Below are 20874 nucleotides of genomic sequence, written 5' to 3'. Positions count from 1 at the left end.
CCCCCGCTTATTCCAGCATCTGCCATTGATCTGGGAATTGGTCACAGTTCAGCTGTGGTTGCAGTTAACTGCAGTTCCAGGCTGAAGAAGGAGACAATGGGTTCCTCTGTATTCTCAACACACTTTGAGGCCACAGTCTGATTCCCCCACCTCTCGGCAGTGCCCACCCCTCCTTCCATGATCTCGTCTCTCTCTCTCAGAGCATCTGTCCTCAGAAGCCATTCAAACTCCTCTGCCCAGAGTAACCTCAGATTTCAGCCCAGGAAACCTGCTAAGTTTAGAAGCCCTGGTATCCAGTTGGTTGAGGTCCTAGCCCAATGCCCCTAATCCCGGCACTCAGGAGGCAGAGGTAGGAGGAGTTTAAGGTCAGGCTGGGATCTATAGTGATGCCCTGTCTCAGAAAACAACAACAAAAGTAGAAGGCAGGTTCCATCCAGATAGCCACACACAATCCTAGAATCCCTGTACAGAAGCTTGGGTATTACTGATCATCATGGTCACCCAGCCTGAACGCATATGAATATGCTGGCAGCAGTAAGGGCACCCACAGCCCAGTGTCAAGACAGGCAACTTTAAGTGGCACATCAGCTAGAAATGGTCTTGTCCTTATAGCATCATTAACAATAACACTGTGCTATTTTTGTAGGTGACTACGGCTTTCCCACACATGCTTTCTCTTTTAGTTTTTATGACAACCTATGAATAGATGCACTGGATTCTGTTAATAGTCCAGACTTCATAGAGGAGGAAGCCGAAGCGTAAAGGGCTGAGGATCACAGCCCTCACAGAGGCAAAGTTCCCGCTCACGCACTGTCCCTGTGTCTCCAAGCCCAGTGGCCACTAAGCAACAGTCTTGGGTACAATGAGCTTCCTAGCCAGACAACCATAATGTGTGTGGCTACTTTGTTCATGAAGACCCTAGGGATAGGGCTCCATGGTGGCTTGTGTCAGGAGGAGCCCCAGCTGCTTAGTCCCCTACCTCATCACAGCTATACCATTTGATCAACTGTGTAAAATGGGGGCAGGAGAGATGGGTCCAGAAGTTGAGAACACTCGTTCCTCTTGCAGAGGACCTGGGCTCCATTCCCAATACCTACATGTGGTGGCCAACTCCACTGCCAGGGGATTCCTATTCTGAATTCCATGGGCACCAGGTACATCCCTATGCAGGCAAAACACTCATACACACGATACGTTTTCAAAATTCTGTAAAATAGTTATGTCAAGACAACACCAAAGACATCTGGGAGACTTTCCCAATCAGCTGAGAACCTTCTAGAAGTCCAATCCAGAAGTTCTAGTTAGTGACCTTGTTTCCCAAGCAAAAAAAATGTAGGGAGATTTATAAGCATTCGAACACACTTAACTTAATTGCCATAGTGCAGATGATTGTGTAACCCTAACGCCTATCAAGGTCATGTGTGGTCAGTCCATCCAATGCCCTAAGTATGTACTTCCTGTTCCAAGAACCCTGTCAGCAAGCAAACACACTCAGCATGGGGCTGTCTGGGCCTGGCTGGAAGACACTAGTCAATGAAAATATAGAGATAAAATCAATAAGAACTCTGGCTTTGGAGCTTTTGACTAAGTTTGGACTTTAGAGAGCAGCTGGGAGTCCAGGGTACCCATCCACACTTCAGTCTTCATCTTACCCAATACATCACGTCCTGTTTCTTCATTGTTTCAATGGCCAAGAACCAGCTCACCTACGATGGCATGAGACAACGGCCAGAAAGTGCTGGAATGTGGCCAGAGTTGTTTAGGAAGCACTTATCACTTCTTGCCTCTGGGCTCATCCCACACCACATAATAGATACCTACTGTGTGCCAGGTGAGGTGGGTAGACTCAGAGTACACATGGTAGAGGGTCTACCTTCCCAGCACCTGGGAAGAGAACAGCAGGAGGTGGCAGTTCCTTCCAGAACAGTGCAGGGAGGGAGCTGAGTCAAGCCAAAGCTTTAAGGTCAGAAGGGCATCATCGATGAGTGTGACAATATGACAGGACCAGGAAACCAGGGCTAGTGACCAGTCAGGTGTGTCACAGTTATGAATGGAACATTGCCTGTGGAAGAACAGAGATGAACAAACCATGACTCCAAGAGGGGGAAAGACAAAGGACAGACTTTCAGGAAATGGTGGCCATGACTACACACCGGAGGCAGACAGTTTCAGATTTCTTCCTTCTGGGGTTCTAACTGTATATACCGGTACTGGCACCAGTGCTTCCTTGAGAAAGGATAACATTCTAGAAGATAATTCACTTTGATATGGTGTCTAATGTAACACCAAACCAGACTTAAACCCACTATGTCACTCAGGAAGGTTTGGACCTTCAATTTTCCTGCTTCAGTCAGTGCTAAGATTACAGATACTCTATGCATGAAAAAAGTGATTGAATGAGATTATCAGAATTTCTCAAAAGGTTTGCTTGTACACAAGACATGTAGACAACAATGCTGAAAGGTGCCCCACAGTTGTCACTGGGGAAGTAGAGGCAAAGATATTTGGGGTTTTGGGTCATAGCAAATTTGAGGCCTAGGACAAACATACACACAGATAACAGGGCCTGCCTAGACAACTGAAGAGTGGGGCTGAGGGGGTGGTTCGTCAGTTCAGGGCATTAGAAAACCGAAGAGCAAGAGTGGGGCTGAGGGGGTGGCTCCTCAGTTCAGGGCACCGGCTGCTCTGGCAGAGCACGCAGGTTTGATTCCCAGCGGCCACGTGGCAGGTCTCTGTAACTTCATTCCCAAGGGATCTGTCACCCTCCTTGGGCTTCCGTAGATGCCAGGGATGCACACAGAGCCTAGACATACACGCAGACAAAACACCCACACACATAACGTAAAAACAAGTAAATTTTAAATAAGAAGAAAGGCTGGTTGGCAAACTGGTTCCCTTCTCAAGTGTTTCAGGGTGTTCCCAAACCTGAACTCAGGGGATGGAGTGTGTCAGAGTTACAGGCGTGGGCAGGCCATCCCGCTCTGCTTTAGGACCGTTGCTGTTTGCATGTCTATAAATAGAGTAGCAGTCATCACTGCACAGAGCTACAAGACAGAGTGACATATGTACAAACCCTCACAAGGGTCCCAGGCAGAGCAAATACTTGTCTGTTGCTAAATTACTATTGATTTAGTGCTGGAGGTCAAACCTGGGGCTTGGATGGGTATGCGCTAAGCCCTATCACTAAGCTTGGCCACTGAGTTAAATCCAGAGGGCATGTTGTTGCTATCATTAAGATAACATTAAGATTTTTAGGGGAGATGGCTCAGTGGTTAAGAGCACTGACTACTCTTCCAAAGGTCCTGATTCAATTCCCAGCAACCACATGGTGGCTCACAACCATCTGTAATGAGATCTGACACCCTCTTCCAGTGCGTGTCTGAAGACAGCTACAGTGTACACACATACATAAAATAAATAAATAAATCTTTAAAAATATATATATATTTGCTGGGCAGTGGTAGGGCACTTCTTTAATCCCAGCACTTGGGAGGCAGAGATAGGTGGATTTCTGAGTTGAAGGCCAGCCTGGTCTACAGAGTGAGTTCCAGGACAACCAGGGCTATACAGAGAAACCCTGTCTCAAAAAACAAACAAACAAACAAAAAATATATATATACCTATATACATACATACATATACATATATATACATATACATATATATACATATATACATATATGTATATAGGTATATATACATAATTTTTATGTATGAGTGTTTGCCTGTATGTATGTAAGTTCACCATATGTGTGCCTGGTGTTCATGTCCAAGGAGGCCAGAAGAGGGTGTTGGATCTCCTAGAACTGGAGTTACAGGCTGTGATAACCTACCAGGTGGGACTGAGCCCGGAAGCCCGGATCCTCAGCAAGGGTACACAGTGCTCTCAGCTGCTGAGCCTTCTCTGAAACTCCTTATTAGTAAACCTGAGGGGTTTATTAGTAAATCTGAGGGGGTTATTAGTAAATCTGAGGGGTTTGTTGTCAACCCCCTCAGATTTTGTTTTGTTTGTTTTGTTTTTGAGACAGGGTTTCACTGTTTGGTTTGCTGTTCTAGAACTCTCTATGTAGACCAGGCTGGCCTCAAACTTATCTGCCTGCATCTGCCTCCTGAGTGCTGGGATTAAAGTTGTGTGGCACCACTGAATGGCCCTTGGGTTTTTTTGTTTGTTTTTGTATTTTCTTTGTAATTATGAATATAGGTATGGGTCTGTGTATGAATGTGGATTTGTTCACGTGGGAGGACAGGTCCTCACAGAATCCAGAAGAGGATGTTGGATTTCTTAGAGTTAAAGTTACACAGGGGATTGTAAAGTGTCTACTGTGGGTGCTGGCAATTGAACACAAGTCAAGAGCAGTATGTACTCTTTAAGTACTAAGCCTTCTTCTTCTTCTTCTTCTTCTTCTTCTTCTTCTTCTTCTTCTTCTTCTTCTTCTTCTTCTTCTTCTTCTTCTCCTTCTCCTTCTCCTTCTCCTTCTCCTTCTCCTTCTTCTTCTTCTTCTTCTTCTTCTCCTCTCTCTCTCTCTCTCTCTCCCCCTTCCTTTCTTTCTTTTTTCTAAACAGGGTTTCTCTGTGTAGCCCTGACTGTCTTGGAACTCCAGGCTAATAATCTTTTAACTCAGAGATCTTCTTGCTTTTCTGTCTCCTGGGTTCTGGAAGAGACAGACAGAGAGAGAGAGAGAGAGAGAGAGAGAGAGAGAGAGAGAGAGAGAGAGAGAGAGAGAACAGTAGAATTTTGGATGGCTTGATCTTGTATAAGTAGCCATGCTGTGAGTTCATGACTGTGACAGTCACTGTAACACACAGGAGACAGGACTTCCAGCACTATTCCCTGCCCTCCACCTCTTACATTCTTCCTGAATCTTGGTCAAGGGAATGAACTAATACAGGTGTTCCACATAGGGCTGATCACTCACAAGGTCCCCATTCCTGATACCAACTTCTTTTCTAGTTAAGGTATCCACAATCTGCGAAGCGATACCATGATCAAGGCAACTCATTTAAAGGACAATATTTAATTGAGGCTGGCTTACAAGTTCAGAGGTTCAGTCCATTATCATCAAGGCAGGAAGTGTGGCAGTGCCCAGCCAGGGATGGCACTGGAGGAGCTTAGAGTTCTACATCTTGTTCTAAAGGCAAACAGGAAAAGACTGGCTAGGAGGAGGGTCTTAAAGCCCACTCCCACAGTGACATACTTCCTCCAACAAGGACACATCTACTTCAATAAGACTACACCTCCTAATAGAGCCACTCCCTGAGCCAAGTATATTCAAACCACCACATTCCACTCCCTGGCTCCCATAGGCTTGTTCACACATATGAGTCTATAGGGGCCATACCTAGCCATAGCATAATAAAAAATTACATTTAGTCCAATGTCCGAAGTCCTCATAGTCTCTAACAGTCTCAACAATGTTAAAAGTTCAAAGGTCAGTCTCTTCTGAGATTCATCAAAAGCACAACCATACCGCCAACATCACAGGCTATACATTAACATTCCAAAACATCATATCGAGGAAATACTAGACCAAAGTAAGACCAAAAACCAGCTGGGCAAACTGCAAACTCTACCCCTCCATGTGTAGTGCCAAGGCACTCTTCAGGTCTCACGCTCCTTTCATCCTTGTTGACTGCTGTTGGCAGATCTGGCATTCATACTTCATTCCCTTGGGCTGGTTCCACTCCCTGTGAGCAGCTTTCCTCAGCAGATGGCCCACTGCTCTGACATTTCTAACATCTTGGGGTCTCTAACACAACTTCAACTTTAAAGCTTCCTGCTTCCTGTGTCTGGGATCCACACATTATCTTCTGGGCTTCTCCAAAGGGCTTAGGTCATTTCTCCAGCTCTGTAGCTTTCTAGGTTCTGGTTAACTCCACTCTGCTCTTCCTGTTCTTGGTGATCATCCCATGGTACTGGCATTTACAATATGCTGGGGTCTTCCGAAGCAACTAGGCATCGCTAATAGCCTCTCACAGGCTCTCTTCATGGTGCCAGGCCTCAACTTCTTTGCAGGATCCCTTCAGTCTGGCCGGTCAACGCAACTGAGGGTGTATCTCTGCAATGACAACCACCCACTACAAAAACAAGGTTCTTTGACCAAGACTGAGATCGACCTAAGTTCATGGGCATCAACATAAACTGCAGAGAATAATCTGAGCATGTTCATTCAGCAAAATAACAAGGGCAGGCTTCACCCCCAGGGCCTATGGGGAGGCATGGGCTTCCCACCAGAATTACAATACCAGGCTTCAGTTCCCACCAGACAGCTGTTATTTACCCTGCTAGTGCACCTGTAGGCAGAGCTTCCTGCCATGTTGGTATTGTAGCATGAAGGGACCCACACTGGGTCCCTACCCTACCCACAGGGTAGGACCACTGATGTCTGCCCCAGCAGCCTACAGGGCACCTTCTGAAAGCTAGCTAGCAAAGAGGGACATTCTGATTTGAACAGAGTCTGTTCAGCGTGGTTTTGTTGTCTGTTTGGGCCTTATGGAATAAAATAGCCTTGGCTGGCTGGCGACAGTATATATTCCAATCTCTCTGCCTCCAAGTTCCAAGTGCTGGGATTACAAGCATGCAGCACCACACCCAAATCGGTCAGCACCCTTTGTCTTCAATTTGTTCCTTCCCTTAGAGATGCTTTTGAGTGGACTTCTTGAGTAATCTCCTTAGCTTGTTCTTTAAAGATAGGGTCTCACTCTAGCCCAGGCTGGCCTAGAACTCACTCTGTAACCTAGGTTGGACTTGGAGCAATCCTCTTGCCTCAGGCTTCCAAATACTGGGATAGTAGGCATGAACCACTAGGCCCAGGTTTTATATAATCTTTCTATAAACAAAACAAGAAAAGCCTTTTATGTTCGAGACAGGATCCACAAATTTAAACTTACCCTTCCCAAGTTGCTGAGTCATGAGAAAGCTCCCTAGACCACCAAGTCCAGAGAGTCGACAGCTGTGTTGCTCCTTGGTACATAGCCATTTCTTAATGGAAAAGAGTATTTGTGACCTTCAGCTCTCAGCAGCTAAAATGTCAAAGGCAGCCCTTCCCTCCTCCCATCCTCCCCCTCCCCTGCCTTCCCACCCTCAGGTGGTAGAGCCTGCCTGTCCTATGGTTGGTGTCCTTATAGGTAAGGTGCTGCTGATAATCAGGGTCAGCCCGATAGCCCGGGGTCAGCAGTGAACGCTGCCTGGCTTAAAAGCCTCTTCCCTCCCCCACGAGGCAGACTGCCTTTGATCATCCGCCCTTATGCACCGGCCTGAGCAAAGGGGCTTTCCCTGAGAAAACAGCTCTATAAATACACCACTAGGTTGGGACTGTGTGTCCAGGAGAGGTCCTTAGAGAAGCCACACCTCCAGAGAGGGGCATTAACCCATTGCTTTCCCAGGTTCTTCAGGAACACAGATACAGAAACTGGGGAGGATTAAAGAGAGACCCCAGTGGAGCTGCTTATCCTAAGAGAATGGAAGGATTTGCTGAGAACCAAAAAAATAAATAAAATGCATGTTAAATTGTTAAATTTCAAATAAAGTTAAAATTCTGGATTATCCTAATACTGTAAATCCCAGAATCAGGCTGAAGCAAGAGAAGTTCAAATTTGGGGTCAGCTTGGCCTACATAGCAAGTTTCCCACCAACCTGCCCTACAGTCGAAGGATCTTGTCTAAATAACAAACAATACCTTTCTTCCTTGTTCGGGGGCTGGAAACTGCTGGGACCGGAATCCAGAGCGTCCTGCATGCTAAGCCCAGCTTCAGCACAGGATCGCACCCCCAGCCACAGGACTGTTTTGTATACACACCCACTGCCTTTGAGATAGACCCTGCTTCCACAGTTAACACCTTAACTGCAAAGAGGTCATTTCTCACTGGCAGGATCTGTTCAAACTAGACTTGGAGCCTTAAGGACTTTAACTAGCTTCTGTACCCTCAGCACGAAGTGCAAGAGATATCCAAGAAACCTTAACCCTGGGGCACCAGGGGCTTCTGCTGTTTTTATGGGTTACAAGACAATGTTGCTAGAACTTCTGTATTCGAGTGTTTTGACATTGGTGATGAGTCTGGCCTTCAATGGCTGAGCCATCTCTCTAACCTTGCCTAGAACTTGCTAGGTTTCCCAGGCTGATCTTGAACCTGCAGTGGTTCTCCTCTCCTGCCTCAGCCTCCCCCCAAATGCTAAGATTATAAACATGCACTACCATGCCCTATATGTTCTCCCCTCCCTCTCCCCCAGCCTTGGCTGGAATTCACCCTGTAGACCAACCTAGCATCGAACAACCTATATGTTTTTGTTTTTCAAAGAAGTTACGAGGTTGGACAGGCATGGCACAGGCAGGCCTTTAATCCCAACACTGCAGAAAGAAATAGCAGGTGGATCTCCGTGACTTGGAGGCCAGCCTGGTCTACACAGTTCAAGCCAGACAGGGCTACTGAGACCCTGCCGCAAAGAAAAACAAACAATCCACAAAAGATATATAAATAGAATGTGACTAGAATAAAAAGCATAAAACACTAAAGCCGTTTTCGTCCCTTCTCTATCCCTCCTCAGTCATTCTTCCACATGGAGATGGATGAACATTTCCAAGCCTAATATACACATCAGATCCTCCCATTCTACAGACGACACTGCCGCATTGAAGTTGAAGTGCTCATGAAAGACCACAGAGCTGGCAAGTGCTCAAGCTGAAATTCAAATCCAAATTTGTCTGACTCATAATTCAGCGTGCATTCCTTCCGCTAAGCTCCAGGGTGTAAAATTTTATGGATGAAGAAACCGAGGCTCACAGCCATCCCTGGCCATCAGAGAGCCACATGGTTCACTGCCCAGTATGAGAAACGCGGAGGCGATGGCATTGGCTGCGTGGAGGAGAGGGCCTTGGCTTGGGCAAGGCGGATCTGAGCTTGCGCAGGGCCACATGGGTCCAGTTTGCAAATCCCCTTGCTCACGGTCCGCGGCTAGCCCAGGTTCTTTGAGGACAGTCTCCACCCAAAGGCCGCCCTGCCAGAGTCGGTGGGGTCCCGAGCCCCAGGGTGGGCGCGGGAACAGTGCCCGCAGAGTGGCTGCATGATCTTTAGCCGTCCGGGGCGCCCGGGGTGGGTGGCTGAGGCCGGCGCGTGGCGGGCGGGGCACGGGTGGCGTGGGGCGGAGCCTGCCGCGGGCGGCGCTGTCCCGGGGCTCCGGGCAGCGGTGGCCGCCACCGGAGGCAGCTGGAGAGAGCGGGCGCAGAGAAGGTAGAGCCTCCCCGACCCCCGCCTGGGCTCTGACTGTCTCAGAACAGGGGACCCTGAGGCGAATTCCTGGGGAGGGGGTCTGGTCCCGGGACTCCGGGTCTCATCACCCAGGCTAGGGCTTGCGCCAAGATTCCTATTAAGTCACATAGTGAAGTTGGAAAACATACCCGGGACCTCCCTGCATGCCGGCTCTGCCCGCTCTCCCCGGAGGGGCTTTGGGGAGATGCGCCCCGACGCCTGCACTCTGGGAACGCAGGAATGGGGTGTCCGGGAGGGATGCGGGTGAGTGCTCTTTGCACAGTTCAGCCTGTTGTGAGAGGTTGAGGGAAAAGACACCTGTCGGGATGGTTTGGGGGGGATCCCGTGAAAACCCAGGCATTCTGACAGGATAGCATCTCTCCTCTGCTAGCCCAGCCTTTATTAACTCTTCCCCCCACCCCCTCCATCTCGCATTGGCTCATTTGCCCGAGGTGAGGCTGGGGTGACGGGGTTAGCTCCCTGCAGGTCACTTTCCTTGGTGTCACTGGCCCAGAAGGGGGTGTGACCAGGAGCAGCATAGGTTTGTGCTCAGCTAAGGTCCACCCTGACTTCAGGATGCCCACCTTCAACCTCTGTGTTCCTCACCCTGGGCGTGAAAAAAAGGACAACAAGCATACATTTGTCCAGGGAGGGGGTGTCAGCTCCTGCCCCCCTATGCAGGGGAGGGTGGGGTGGACTTTTCCAGAGAGGGAGCCAGGCCTGGCCCTGGCCCCAGGAGCTCTCGTCACCCCCCACCCCTCACTTCTCCAGAGAGCTGCCAAAACCAGCTCAGGACAGGATTATGTGTACTGGGTAGACCACGGAGAGGCATCAGAGACAGAACCGCGGGAGCAGAGGGAGGTGGAGAGGGGACCAGCATCGGAGAAGAAACAGGTTGTGTCGGAGAAGAGACAGGTTGTGTCCCGCGGGGTAGGCAGAGGGCCGATGAGTGGGTTGAACATGGCCACTCTTCCATCAGAGAAGTCGTGGACTCAGTGGCTGGCCCAACCAGGGGGTGGCTTTTACCTCCTCCCCAGCCCCCACAACTCAGCTCAGCCCATTTGATCTCCTCCTCGAATTCCCAAGTCCTGGGGTCCCAGGGAGGGGAAGCAGGACTTAGCTTTGCCCCTTCTCTGTCCTTTGCATGCCCTGGGCTGGCCTACTTTGGCCAGCAATCCTTGGATTCTTCTCAGGGTACCATTCAGATCCAGCAGAAACAGTGTTTTTCCTGGAAAGCAGAGCTAAGATGGGATGAGGGGTGTGGGCAGGCAGGGCCTCAAAGAGAAGGAAGGGGCTGGGGGCTGGGGGTAGGGAGAGACAAGATTTGAGGACAGGTATGGATGATCCCTGCTACCCAGTGTTTATGGCTAGACTTAAGGGTGGACTCTCCAGGGATGCCCAAAGGAGAGCCTGAGAAGCATGGGCTGCTATGGCTACATCTCTCCTTCTTAGGTGCCCCAGCCATTTTGGCTGAGCATTGTAAGAAAAAAAAACAAAAAAACAAAAAAAGCAGAAAACTAGTTGTATGTGAGCTAAGTCACCATGAGCCAATGCCTTGCGGATGCTGGCACCCATAGGGAGGATGAAGCCATTAGCCCACTTAGTTTATCCTTTGGACAAAAAGTGCCTGGGGCAGCCCGTATGAGCCTGTTCCTCCTCTGTAAGGAGCTTAGTTAAAAGTGGAAGAAAAGGCTGGGAGTTGGGTAAGAAACAAACGCTTAGTGAGAAGTGCTTGGCTTTCTTTCTTTCTTTCTTTCTTTTTTTGAGATAGAGGTCCCATGTCACCCAGTCTGGCCTTGAACTCCTGATCCTCCTGCTCCCCCATCCCAAGTGTAGGATTAAGACTTGGGTCCCCACCCCCTGGTGCCAGGAGGCCTCTGGCTGGCCCCTCATGGGTGCCTGGCATAGCCTGCCTCCTCTAGGCCCTGGAGCTCTAGCAGAGCTCCAAGCTGAGCCCAAGCTGCCTACACACAGCCTCTCCTTGGCTTCCAGAGGAGCTAAGTCCGTCTTGGGCCATAGGGAGGAGACTAAACTGAACTGAGAGGCTGAGGTCAGACCCCCACCCTCTCCTCAGCAGATGACAAAGACGACGTCCTTTCTTGCTCCCACCCTTAGGTCCTAAAGGGGTGGACCATTCCTCCCACACACCTCCTGGCTGTTGGTGTTGTGCTGAGACAACCCTTCAGTCCCCAAAATATCTGGAGGGGTAACACCATGCTCCTCCCTCCTCAGAGCATCCTCGGCACCCAGATGCCAGAGTAGCTACCCTGTCCCCTGCTCCCTAGCCCAGGGGCAGTCATGGGAAGAGCAATGGAGACTTGGCTGGGCAGGTAAGAAAGAGGGGTAGCAGTGGATAGGAACAGCTCTGTCTCTAATGGTTAGGGCAGGGAAGGGGCTGGAGGGAGCAGTGCACAGCTGTAATCCCAGCAGAGGCAGGTGGATGCCTGTGAGTTTGGGGAAGAGAGAAAGGGGAGAGGGAGGGAGAAAAGGGGGGGTCTGGCAAGTGACAAGGGACTTCGGCTTCCTGAGAAGCTGGCAACCAGGATGTGGAGAGCCTGGGTGGGGGCAGACAATGTCGTAACACATCTGGCTCCCTCTGACGTCCCCCACCCCCTCGGTGTGCAGGCTCTGGCTGTGTGTAATGGTGCTCCTGCCTCTCCTTCAGCTCTGCCAGGATCAGGAGGTGAGCCGGGGACAAGTGAGCCACTGCTATCCTGCCCAGGGTCCCTCCACTGTGCCCTGGCCTCCCTTGTAGGGTGGCTTCACATTCCCACTGGGAGACTTCAGCCCCTTGTATCAGGTTTGGCCCACCCAGTCTTCCTGCTGACTCTCTCTCTTTTAGTCAAATAACCCAAAAAAGGCTGAAGTTTGGCCCTACCTGTAAATGTGACCTTGGACAACTAATAACCCTTGAACCTTGAGACACTAATTCTGACCTTTTCCCCTCTGTAGCTGTTTGGACCTTCTCATCAGCCACCATCAGAAGAGGGCCAGGTCCCTGAGGGCCTCTGGGGACCTTGGGGCCGATGGGCCTCCTGCTCCCAGCCCTGTGGGGTGGGGGTGCAGCGCAGGAGCCGAACATGTGAACTACACCCAGCCCTGTCCCTCCCTCCCCGACCCCCAAGACATCCAGAAGCCCACCAGCCCCGGGGCCAGGGCTCCAGACCCCAGACTCCACGGGATCCCCAGTCTCTGTATAGACCACAGCCTCGGGGAAGGGGTGGCCCTCTTCGAGGTCCTGCTTCTCAAGTGGGGAGAGAGGAAACCCAGGAGCCTCAAGGGGCCCAGAGGTGAGGCTCTGAGGCAGAGCAGAATTGGGGGGGTGTGTGATAGAAAGGGGTAAGGGGCTTCAGCACTGCAGACCAATCTTTCAGGAAGCAGACTGGGGAGACAGGCTAAGAGATGCCTAAGTCTACACATCCTCCCAGGTTCCGGGTTCGAGACCCTATCAAACCAGGGATGTTCGGTTATGGGAGAGTGCCTTTTGCCTTGCCTCTGCACCGGAGCCGCAGGCATCCTCACAAACCTGGGCAACCCAAGAACTCTTCTACAGGGGAAGAGACACTTCCATCCCAGCCTCCAAGCACAGAACTGGCCTCTGAAAAGCACGGCCCCCACATGCAGCCCCCTGAACTGCGTACCCGGCCCCGTTCTCCCTCAGCTGAAACTCCAAGGTCTGGAACCACTCAGACAGAAGTACCCCCCAGAACCAGTTCTGCTCCCTCTGACACGGGGATCCCTGCACCCACCTCCTCCTTTGGAGACAGGAGGTCTTTCCAGGGACCTTCCCAGGGAAGTTGGAGCAGACCCCAGGGAGCAGAGAGACACCCACCTCCTTTCTCTCCTGTCACCTGGAGCCAGCAGAGCAGGAGACACTGGAGGCCACCAGGTCCTCACAGGTCCCCAGATGGCTGGCTGCCCCTGACGAGAGACTCCAACCCACTCTGGAGCCTCTTTGCTCCCAGTCGTCCCGTTCCAAACTGTTCTGGGGAAAGCGAACAGATGAAAGCCTGCATCCAAGAGGTGAGTTGTTCTCCGGGTTTTGCGGCCTAAGCTTTCACTGTTCCCTGACCTGTGTCCTCATCTTGCCAGATGTGGATGGGAGGGTGGCAGTTCTGACTTCAGGGCGGGGGCCTTGATGTTCTTCTATGGAGCTGACCAACCGGTTCCCAACCCCTAGTCTGGCCATGGCCCACACCCCAGGTTTCTTCTGCAGCTCTGACTCCTGTGTATCTGCCTTCTCAGCCTTGCCCCCCTGAGCAACCAGACCCCAGGGCCCTGCAGTGTGCTGCCTTTGACTCCCAGGAATTCATGGGCCAGCTGTACCAGTGGGAGCCCTTCACTGAAGGTGCAGTTTCTAGTCCTCCCCCTGCACCCCCGGCAGGGCCGACTCAGGTTTGGGCGGCCCCTCTCCCCCTCCTAGTGTCTCACTTTTCAGGCCAAGACAGAGACTTAGCTCAGACCGAGAGGAGTTTTCGTTTTTTACGGGAAGTGATGGGTGGGAGGTCAGGACAGGAGGCGGCCAGGAGGGGGAGCTGTCTAGAGATGCTCTTTAGGCTGTGATCCGGCAGGGGGCGTGAAATGTGACCTGTTCGCTGGTTCCAGCAGGACACTGTCTTCCACTGCTCCCAAGTTACTGTCCACTTGGACTTGTGGCTACGACAGCTCCGCATCAAGACAAACCTTCATGAGCTATGAGCTCATGATCATAGGTGTCAGAAACCCTTTTGAGGGATGGTAGGAATGCTCAGTGGATAAAGAAGCTTGCCTCAAGCCTGATGACCTGAGTTTGGTCTCCAGAACCCACTGTAGAAGGAGAGAACCCGCTCCTGCAAGATGACCTCTTTCTCTCACCTGAGCACCCCGATCCTATACACACCTAAAATGAAACAACAAGAATCCTCCTTGATGGCCAGGTGCAAAACTTTGCCCTTTTTTTAGGAGAATGAAATGGGAGAATCAGTTAAATTCACAGACTGGAGACCACACAGCATAACAAAAACATAAGACAGAAGCTCCCTAAGCGCAGAAGCTGCCCCTCCCCCTCCCGTGGCAACTTCAGGATGCCCCCACCTGTAAAGGTGGAACGGCTGTCAGGGATCTCAGGGGCTTCCTCCTCGAGGGAGCCCCAGCTAACTAGCCTCTATGTCCTCCTTCAGTTCAAGGCTCCCAGCGCTGTGAACTGAACTGCCGTCCTCGTGGCTTCCGATTCTATGTCCGTCACACTGAAAAGGTGCAGGACGGGACCCTGTGTCAGCCTGGATCCCTAGACATTTGTGTGGCTGGACGCTGCCTGGTGAGGGAGGGCAGGGTGTTTGTGAGGGAGGGTAGGGTGTTGGTGAGGGAGGCCAGGGTGTTGGTTTGAACATGTGCACCTTCACGCGCCCGCATGTGCGCGCGCAGACACACACACACACTCACACTCATACATACACATTCCTTTAATTGTCACAAGAGTGAAAACACCAGACTGAGGTGGCCAAAGGGAGAGTTTCTGCTGCCCAGTAAGGGTGGGTTGTAGGCGGGATGCCACCAGACTTGGCTAAAGCTCCTCCAACATGGTGAGGATGGGGAAGCTCAGAGAATACTGACTTCAGGCATGGCGGGGGGTGGGGGGCAGGGGTGAGCTGAGGGCCCTAAGTGGAGTAGGGCCAGGTGTGAGGTATGCCTGGCTTTTGTGTGGCCCCTGCCTCACCTCACTCTCCCCAGAGCCCCGGCTGTGATGGGATCCTTGGCTCTGGCAGGCGTCCGGATGGCTGTGGAGTCTGTGGGGGTGATGGTTCCACCTGTCGTCTGGTTTCGGGAAATCTCACTGACCGAGGGGGCCCCTTGGGCTATCAGAAGATCTTGTGGATCCCTGCGGGGGCCTCCCATCTTCACATATCCCAGTTCCGACCCAGTTCCAATTACCTAGGTGAGAAACTGGACCTCGGTCCTAAGCCCCAGTCCATCCTTTTTCTTCGATCTGCCTTCTACACACCTTTTCAGCAGAGCAGAAGCCAAATGGGAAGAGGCTGGCAGCCTTCTCCCAAGCCTGGAGGAGGGTGAGGAAGGTGGACGGCCTAGGTTCCTGGGCACAGAGGCTTCAGAAGACAGTACCACTATCGCTCAGCTCAGATAACTGTCTTTCAGCACTTCGAGGGCCAGGGGGCCGCTCCATTATCAACGGGAACTGGGCTGTGGATCCTCCAGGGTCCTATTCAGCCATTGGGACTGTCTTCCAGTATAACCGTCCTCCTCGGGAAGAAGGCAAGGGGGAGAGCCTGTCAGCAGAAGGCCCTACCACCCAACCTGTGGATGTCTATGTGAGCCTGGGATGGGAGCCGGGGTGGGCGGGCACTAGATCCTTAGGGAAGGAGGGACGGCCCTTAGGGTAGAGCAAACCATTGTGATCTTCCCTCCTCAGATGATCTTTCAAGAGGACAACCCAGGTGTTTTTTATCAGTATGTCATCTCTTCCCCTCCTGTTGTCCTAGAGAGTCCTTCTACAAAGCCTCCAGCCCTTCAGCTTCAGCCTGGTAAAACTAGGATCCCCAGACCCAGAAAAGGAGGGTGAGGCAGGGACAGGGCTCCAGGGTACCAGGGAGGCATCTAATCTGGTCCCTGGACTTCCCTGCAGAGATGCTGAGGGGGGAGCCCCTACTCCCCTCAGCCCCCCGCCCAGTTCGGGCACCAGGCACCCTCCAGCGTCAGGTGCGGATTCCCCAAGTCCCTCCTCCGACTCATGTCAGGACAGCCGTGGGGTCTTCGGCCGGATACTGGAAGCAAGTGGGGCACTCTGAGTGTTCAGCATCCTGTGGCAAAGGTGAGATTTCACGCCTCAGCCCTAATCCCTGTTCTCTATATAGCTACATAGATTCTATATCCTGGACCGTGAGGCTGCATTGGACCCTGTGTCTGGAACTTCACTGGATCAGGGCTCTGAGCCCTCCTGCCTCCCCTGGCTGCCCTCTTATTCCCTTCAGGCGTTTGGCGCCCCGTTTTCCTCTGCGTTTCCCGTGAGTCAGGAGAGGAGTTGGATGAACAGAGCTGTGCTGTTGGGGCCAGACCTCCAGCTTCCCCTGAACCCTGCCATGGACCCCCATGTCCCCCATAGTGAGTACGGCCCACAGGGAGGGTTAAGACACTTAAAACACAGTGGCCCTGGACTTGTTCCCTGCTCTCAGGTTCTTACAGCACCTGGATGCAGGGAGAGATTAGATTAGAAAGGCGCATGCCCGACTCTAAGGAAACCGGGCAGCCTCCTTCCCAGAGTGTGAAACATGACTCCTCTCCTATGCGGGTCCCAGTCTGTCACCCACAGACATCTCCCCCCATCTCTCCCTCTCCTCACCCACAGCTGGGAGGCTGGCGAGTGGACATCTTGCAGCCGATCCTGCGGCCCTGGTATCCAGCACCGCCAGCTGCTCTGCAGACAGGAATTCGGAGGCGGTGGCTCCTCAGTACCTCCAGAGCGTTGTGGACATCTCCCCCGGCCCAACATCACCCAGCCTTGTCAGCTACACCTCTGTGGCCACTGGGAGATTAGCTCTCCCTGGAGCCAGGTGAGGAGGACCCTTGAGAAGTAGGCTCCAAAGAATTTCCACCTTTTTTCCCCCTTGTCATCAGAAACTTTACAAACAAGACCTCTATGGAACCCTAGTATCAGATAGATGCCTGGAGCCCCGTGCTCAGCTCCCTCAGTCTGTGAAGCCCTGGTTCTGTAGAAAGCAAGGCTGCAGGATGGCTGACGCCTCCAGTATCTCATCCTTCAGTGCTCTGTGCGCTGTGGTCGTGGTCAGAGGAGCCGGCAAGTTCGGTGTGTTGGAAGTAATGGCGATGAAGTGAGCAAGCAGGAGTGTGCTTCCGGGCCCCCGCCACCCCCCAGCAGAGAGGCCTGTGACATGGGCCCCTGTACCACAGCCTGGTTCCACAGTGACTGGAGTTCTAAGGTTGGTCCTACACTTCTGACAAATCTGCCTTCCCTAGTGACTGCACCCCAGGCCACATTGTCACAGCCTGTCCAACACAGCCTTGATAAACTTTGTTCTTGGCCTAGCTTGGGAACTCAGAGATCAGTGGAAAAAAAAAAATCTACATTCACACCCGTTATTTTAGTACTTGGGAGGCTGGGCCAGCCTGGGCTACTTAGTGAGTTCCAGGTCATATGAGCTGCAGTAGAACCTTTTTGTTCTGTTTTGTTTTGTTTTTGTTTTTGTTTTTGTTTGAGACAGGATTTCTTTGTATAACCTGGCTGTCCTAGAACTAGCTCTGTAGACCAGGCTAGCCTCTGTAGACCAGATATGCCTCCCTCTGCCTTCCAAGTGCTGGGCGTGCACCACTGCCCCACTCACCCCTCAATCTGACTTTAAAAAAAAAAATGCAGGCTGGATATGGCAGTACTTTTAGCCCTAGGCTAGTCAGGGCTACAAAAAAGAGACCCTGCCTCAAACAAACATACAAACAAACAAACAAAAAAACATGACCAACAAAAATCCAACCAACCAACCAGACAAAAAAGAAAAAAGAAAACATGCTCAGTGGTTATGGGCATTTCCTGCTTTGGCAGAGGACCTGAGTTCAGTTCTCAGTACCCACATCAAATGACTTACAGTCACGGCTAACTCCAGTTCCAGGAAAGCTGCTTTCCTCTTCTGGCCTCTGTGGGCATGCGTGGTACACACAGACACATACACACAAAACAACAAAGCAAAACACAGCAGGCGACTGGCCGGATGGCTCAGTAGGTGAAACTCCTTTCCTGGTAGGCCTGACAGTCTGAGTTAGGCCCTAGATCCCATGGTGGGCACCTGTACTTTCACACAGGCTGGACTCCCAGGCACACACCTTTAATCCCACTACTAGGAAGGCAGAAGGAAACAAGAGCATCTCTCCGAGTTTGAGGCCAGCCTGGTCTACACAGCCAGCTCCAGGGTGACTAGAGCTACATAAAGAGACCCTGTTTTAAAAAGAATCGTACATACAGAAACAATAGGTTTTATACAAATAAATAAGTAAATACGGTATCATGTGTTTGTATATACGTGTTTGTCTAGCACGTATGAGGCCCTATTTTTGCTCCCCAGTACCATATAAACCACACACACTTGTAACCCCAGCACCCAAGAGGTAGAAACCAGAGGATCATAACTTTAAGTATCTCAGACTGGAACCCAGCTGTCTGTCTGTCCTCTCCCAGGCTGGTACCCCGGGGGGCATTCCTGAACTCTGGGGATGTGGGAATGTGGGGCCTCCCCACCTCAGGGCCAGTCACCAGCAGCCTCCCAACACACAGGCCACTCTCCCTCCTAACAGTGCTCAGCCGAGTGCGGGACAGGAATCCAGAGACGCGCTGTGGTCTGCCTTAGGAGTGGGGAGACCCTTCAGGGGGACTCGGAAGCAGGAAGCACCGAACAGGGCTGCCCTATCAGAAGCCGCCCTCCCGATATGCGTGCCTGCAGTTTAGGACCCTGTGAGAGGACATGGCGCTGGTATACAGGGCCCTGGAGTGAGGTCAGCTGAGGGCTCTGAGATGGGGGACAGGAGGGAAACCAGTCCTGGAGAGTCCCCACATTGTTAACTGAAGAGTGATCTCTCTTCCCTTCCCTTACATAGTGTTCCTCAGAGTGTGGGTCTGGCACACAGCACAGAGACATTATCTGTGTGTCCAAACTGGGGGCAGAGTTCAACGTGACTTCTCCCAGCAACTGTTCTCACCTACCCAGGCCTCCGGCCCTGCAACCCTGTCAGGGGCAGGCCTGTAAGGACCGATGGTTCTCCACTCTCTGGAGTCCGGTGAGTGCCTGGCTCCCTTGCCTTGCTCTCCTTTGGGCCTGTAGCAGAGAGGCCTGCATTCAGCCAATCCCCTCTCAACCCAAGACAACCCAGTTGAGCTTTTGTGTTGTCCTACTTCCTGTAGACTTGGGGGACCCTCTCTGTTTGGGATCTTATAATGTCCCACAGTCCCTCAGAGAAGAAGCGGGTGGTCTGGGGAGCATCCCTGAGAACTTCAGACATCTGATCAGACGGCTATGGTCTCCCCAGTGTTCTCGATCCTGCCAGGGAGGAGTGCAGATGAGGGAAGTCCAGTGCCTGAGTGGCAATCAGACTCTCGGCTCCCGATGTCCTCCTCACCTGAGACCTTCCAGGAAGCGACCCTGTAACAGCCAACCCTGCAACCAGCGACCAGGTAGAGCGCTTCCCACCCACCCCAGTAGAGGGGATGTAGCTGGAATATGGGCAGATGTGAGAAGGGCTGGTGGGAACGGGTACCGCACTTGCAGAGGGATGATGTCAGTCCTGCCTTGTACAATTGACCTCTGTCCTCAGATGACCAATGCAAGGACAGCTCTCCACATTGCCCCCTGGTGGTACAGGCCCGGCTCTGCGTCTACCCCTACTACACAGCTACCTGCTGCCGCTCTTGTGCCCATGTCCTGGAGCAGGCCCAGCTAGAGCCTGCTTGAAATGGGGTCCCAGAGACCCTCTCCGTGGTTTTCTTGGGCCACCCGTTGACTGGCCCACTCTGTATCCTCTGGCTTTTCACCTGGTCTCAGCCTTGCCTGAGGGATCCTCTAGGGTGAGAGACCTACAGTGTGATAAAGCCCAAGAAGTGTACCTGGCCTACCCGGGTGTTTGCCCCCTGTGTATGTTTATCACTTCCTCAAAAGCAGCCTGAGACAGCAAGAGGGCAGTGCTTGTATCCCTCATGCTTTTCTGGGCTGGGGTTGGAAAGCAAGGTTACATTTCCACACTAATCTGAGCTACATAGAGAGTGTCTCCCCCAGAAGTTCCAGTTCTGTGCCCCAATCCTAATCTCCACTTCTTCTAAGGTACCCTGTTGTTCCTATCCCTGCCTTGTCTAGTCTCTGTGTTCCTACCTCCCTAATTAGCAGGGGTGGGGATCGGCCACTGCTTCCCTACCCCGGGCAGGGCTACACCTCTCCAGAGCCTGGACCAGTATTGAGGGTGAAAAAGAGAAACGTCAGCATAAGACACCCTGGCCCCAGTCCCCACTTCACACTGAAGATGATGCCCACCCCAGAAGTAATTTATTTTGTATTAAAGTTGGTTGTGACAAATAAGAAACACGCTCTTCTTATCTGCAATGGGGACCCCACCATCAGAGCAGTGCGAGGCCAGAAAGTGGTGTGGGAAGAGGAGTAGCATTTAGGGATGGGAGGAAGGTGTGATCCTCATGGGCACTCCAGTGAGCTGCAGACCTGGCCCAGTCTGGCTCAAGGGCCTGAGATCCTGTCCCAACCCCAGAACTGCAGGTGGCTCGCTGGCCACTAGAGGTCACTACTTTTCCCAGTTTAGGAGCAGTAATGAGTGCTTGGATCCCAGCAGAGAGCCTGTAGTGGGCTTTTGGGTAGGCTCTTCCTGTAGTCTCTCGGAATGCAGCAGGACTTTTCAATCCAGGGCTAAACTGGCGTGTGTATGTGTGCATGTGCGCGTGGGGCATGGGTGCCGCTTCTCAGGTTCTCTTGCTCTGGCCATGTCTTCTCTTTAACCCACTTACTTCCCTGCTAGGCTTTGCTTACGGCTTCCCAGGGGTGCGCTTGTTGGGGACTTTGCCCCCTCCCCTGGCTCAGCAGAATCCTAGGAGCTTGGCCTGCCTGACTCTGTGACTGCGGGAGGAGGGGAGGGGGG

The 20874-nt window shown here is 52.1% G+C and overlaps 1 protein-coding gene and 1 long non-coding RNA gene across 5 annotated transcripts in view; one reads left to right on the top strand and one right to left on the bottom strand.

Moving 5' to 3' along the window:
* Positions 1–3298, bottom strand: part of LOC116093422 — a 4695-nt gene extending 1397 nt beyond the window's left edge. Inside the window, exons 1-2 of one of the 2 annotated variants that reach the window (XR_004119711.1) lie at positions 1822–3298; positions 1653–1706 (exon numbers count right to left, since the gene is read on the bottom strand). This is a non-coding gene — a long non-coding RNA (uncharacterized LOC116093422). Of the gene's footprint in view, positions 1–1652 lie in introns of both variants that reach the window. The other variant, XR_004119710.1, reaches the window with a different exon arrangement.
* A 5654-nt stretch (positions 3299–8952) lies between these two features.
* Adamtsl4 (ADAMTS like 4) lies at positions 8953–20310 on the top strand. Of its 3 annotated transcripts, none has more exons than XM_031374833.1 (18): positions 8953–9087; positions 11359–11573; positions 11869–11926; positions 12196–12533; positions 12672–13266; positions 13489–13591; positions 14403–14539; positions 14953–15157; positions 15376–15548; positions 15650–15761; positions 15863–16048; positions 16209–16338; positions 16583–16787; positions 16998–17174; positions 18538–18735; positions 18838–19017; positions 19267–19411; positions 19552–20310. In XM_031374833.1, the coding sequence occupies exons 2-18, from the start codon at positions 11542–11544 to the stop codon at positions 19686–19688; spliced, it is 3111 nt and encodes a 1036-aa protein (XP_031230693.1). In that variant the 5' UTR covers positions 8953–9087; positions 11359–11541; the 3' UTR covers positions 19689–20310. The 3 variants fall into 3 exon arrangements, with proteins under 3 accessions (XP_031230693.1, XP_031230695.1, XP_031230694.1); XM_031374835.1 differs by lacking the exon at positions 8953–9087 and adding an exon at positions 9129–9225 and having other exon boundaries at positions 11476–11573; XM_031374834.1 differs by lacking the exon at positions 8953–9087 and adding an exon at positions 9129–9225.
* Positions 20311–20874: the final 564 nt, after the last annotated feature.

Source organism: Mastomys coucha, unplaced genomic scaffold (assembly GCF_008632895.1).
Source record: "Mastomys coucha isolate ucsf_1 unplaced genomic scaffold, UCSF_Mcou_1 pScaffold16, whole genome shotgun sequence".
Classification (NCBI taxonomy): domain Eukaryota; kingdom Metazoa; phylum Chordata; class Mammalia; order Rodentia; family Muridae; genus Mastomys; species Mastomys coucha.
Note: the sequence above shows the minus strand (reverse complement) of the source record. Positions and strands in the feature narration are given on the sequence as shown.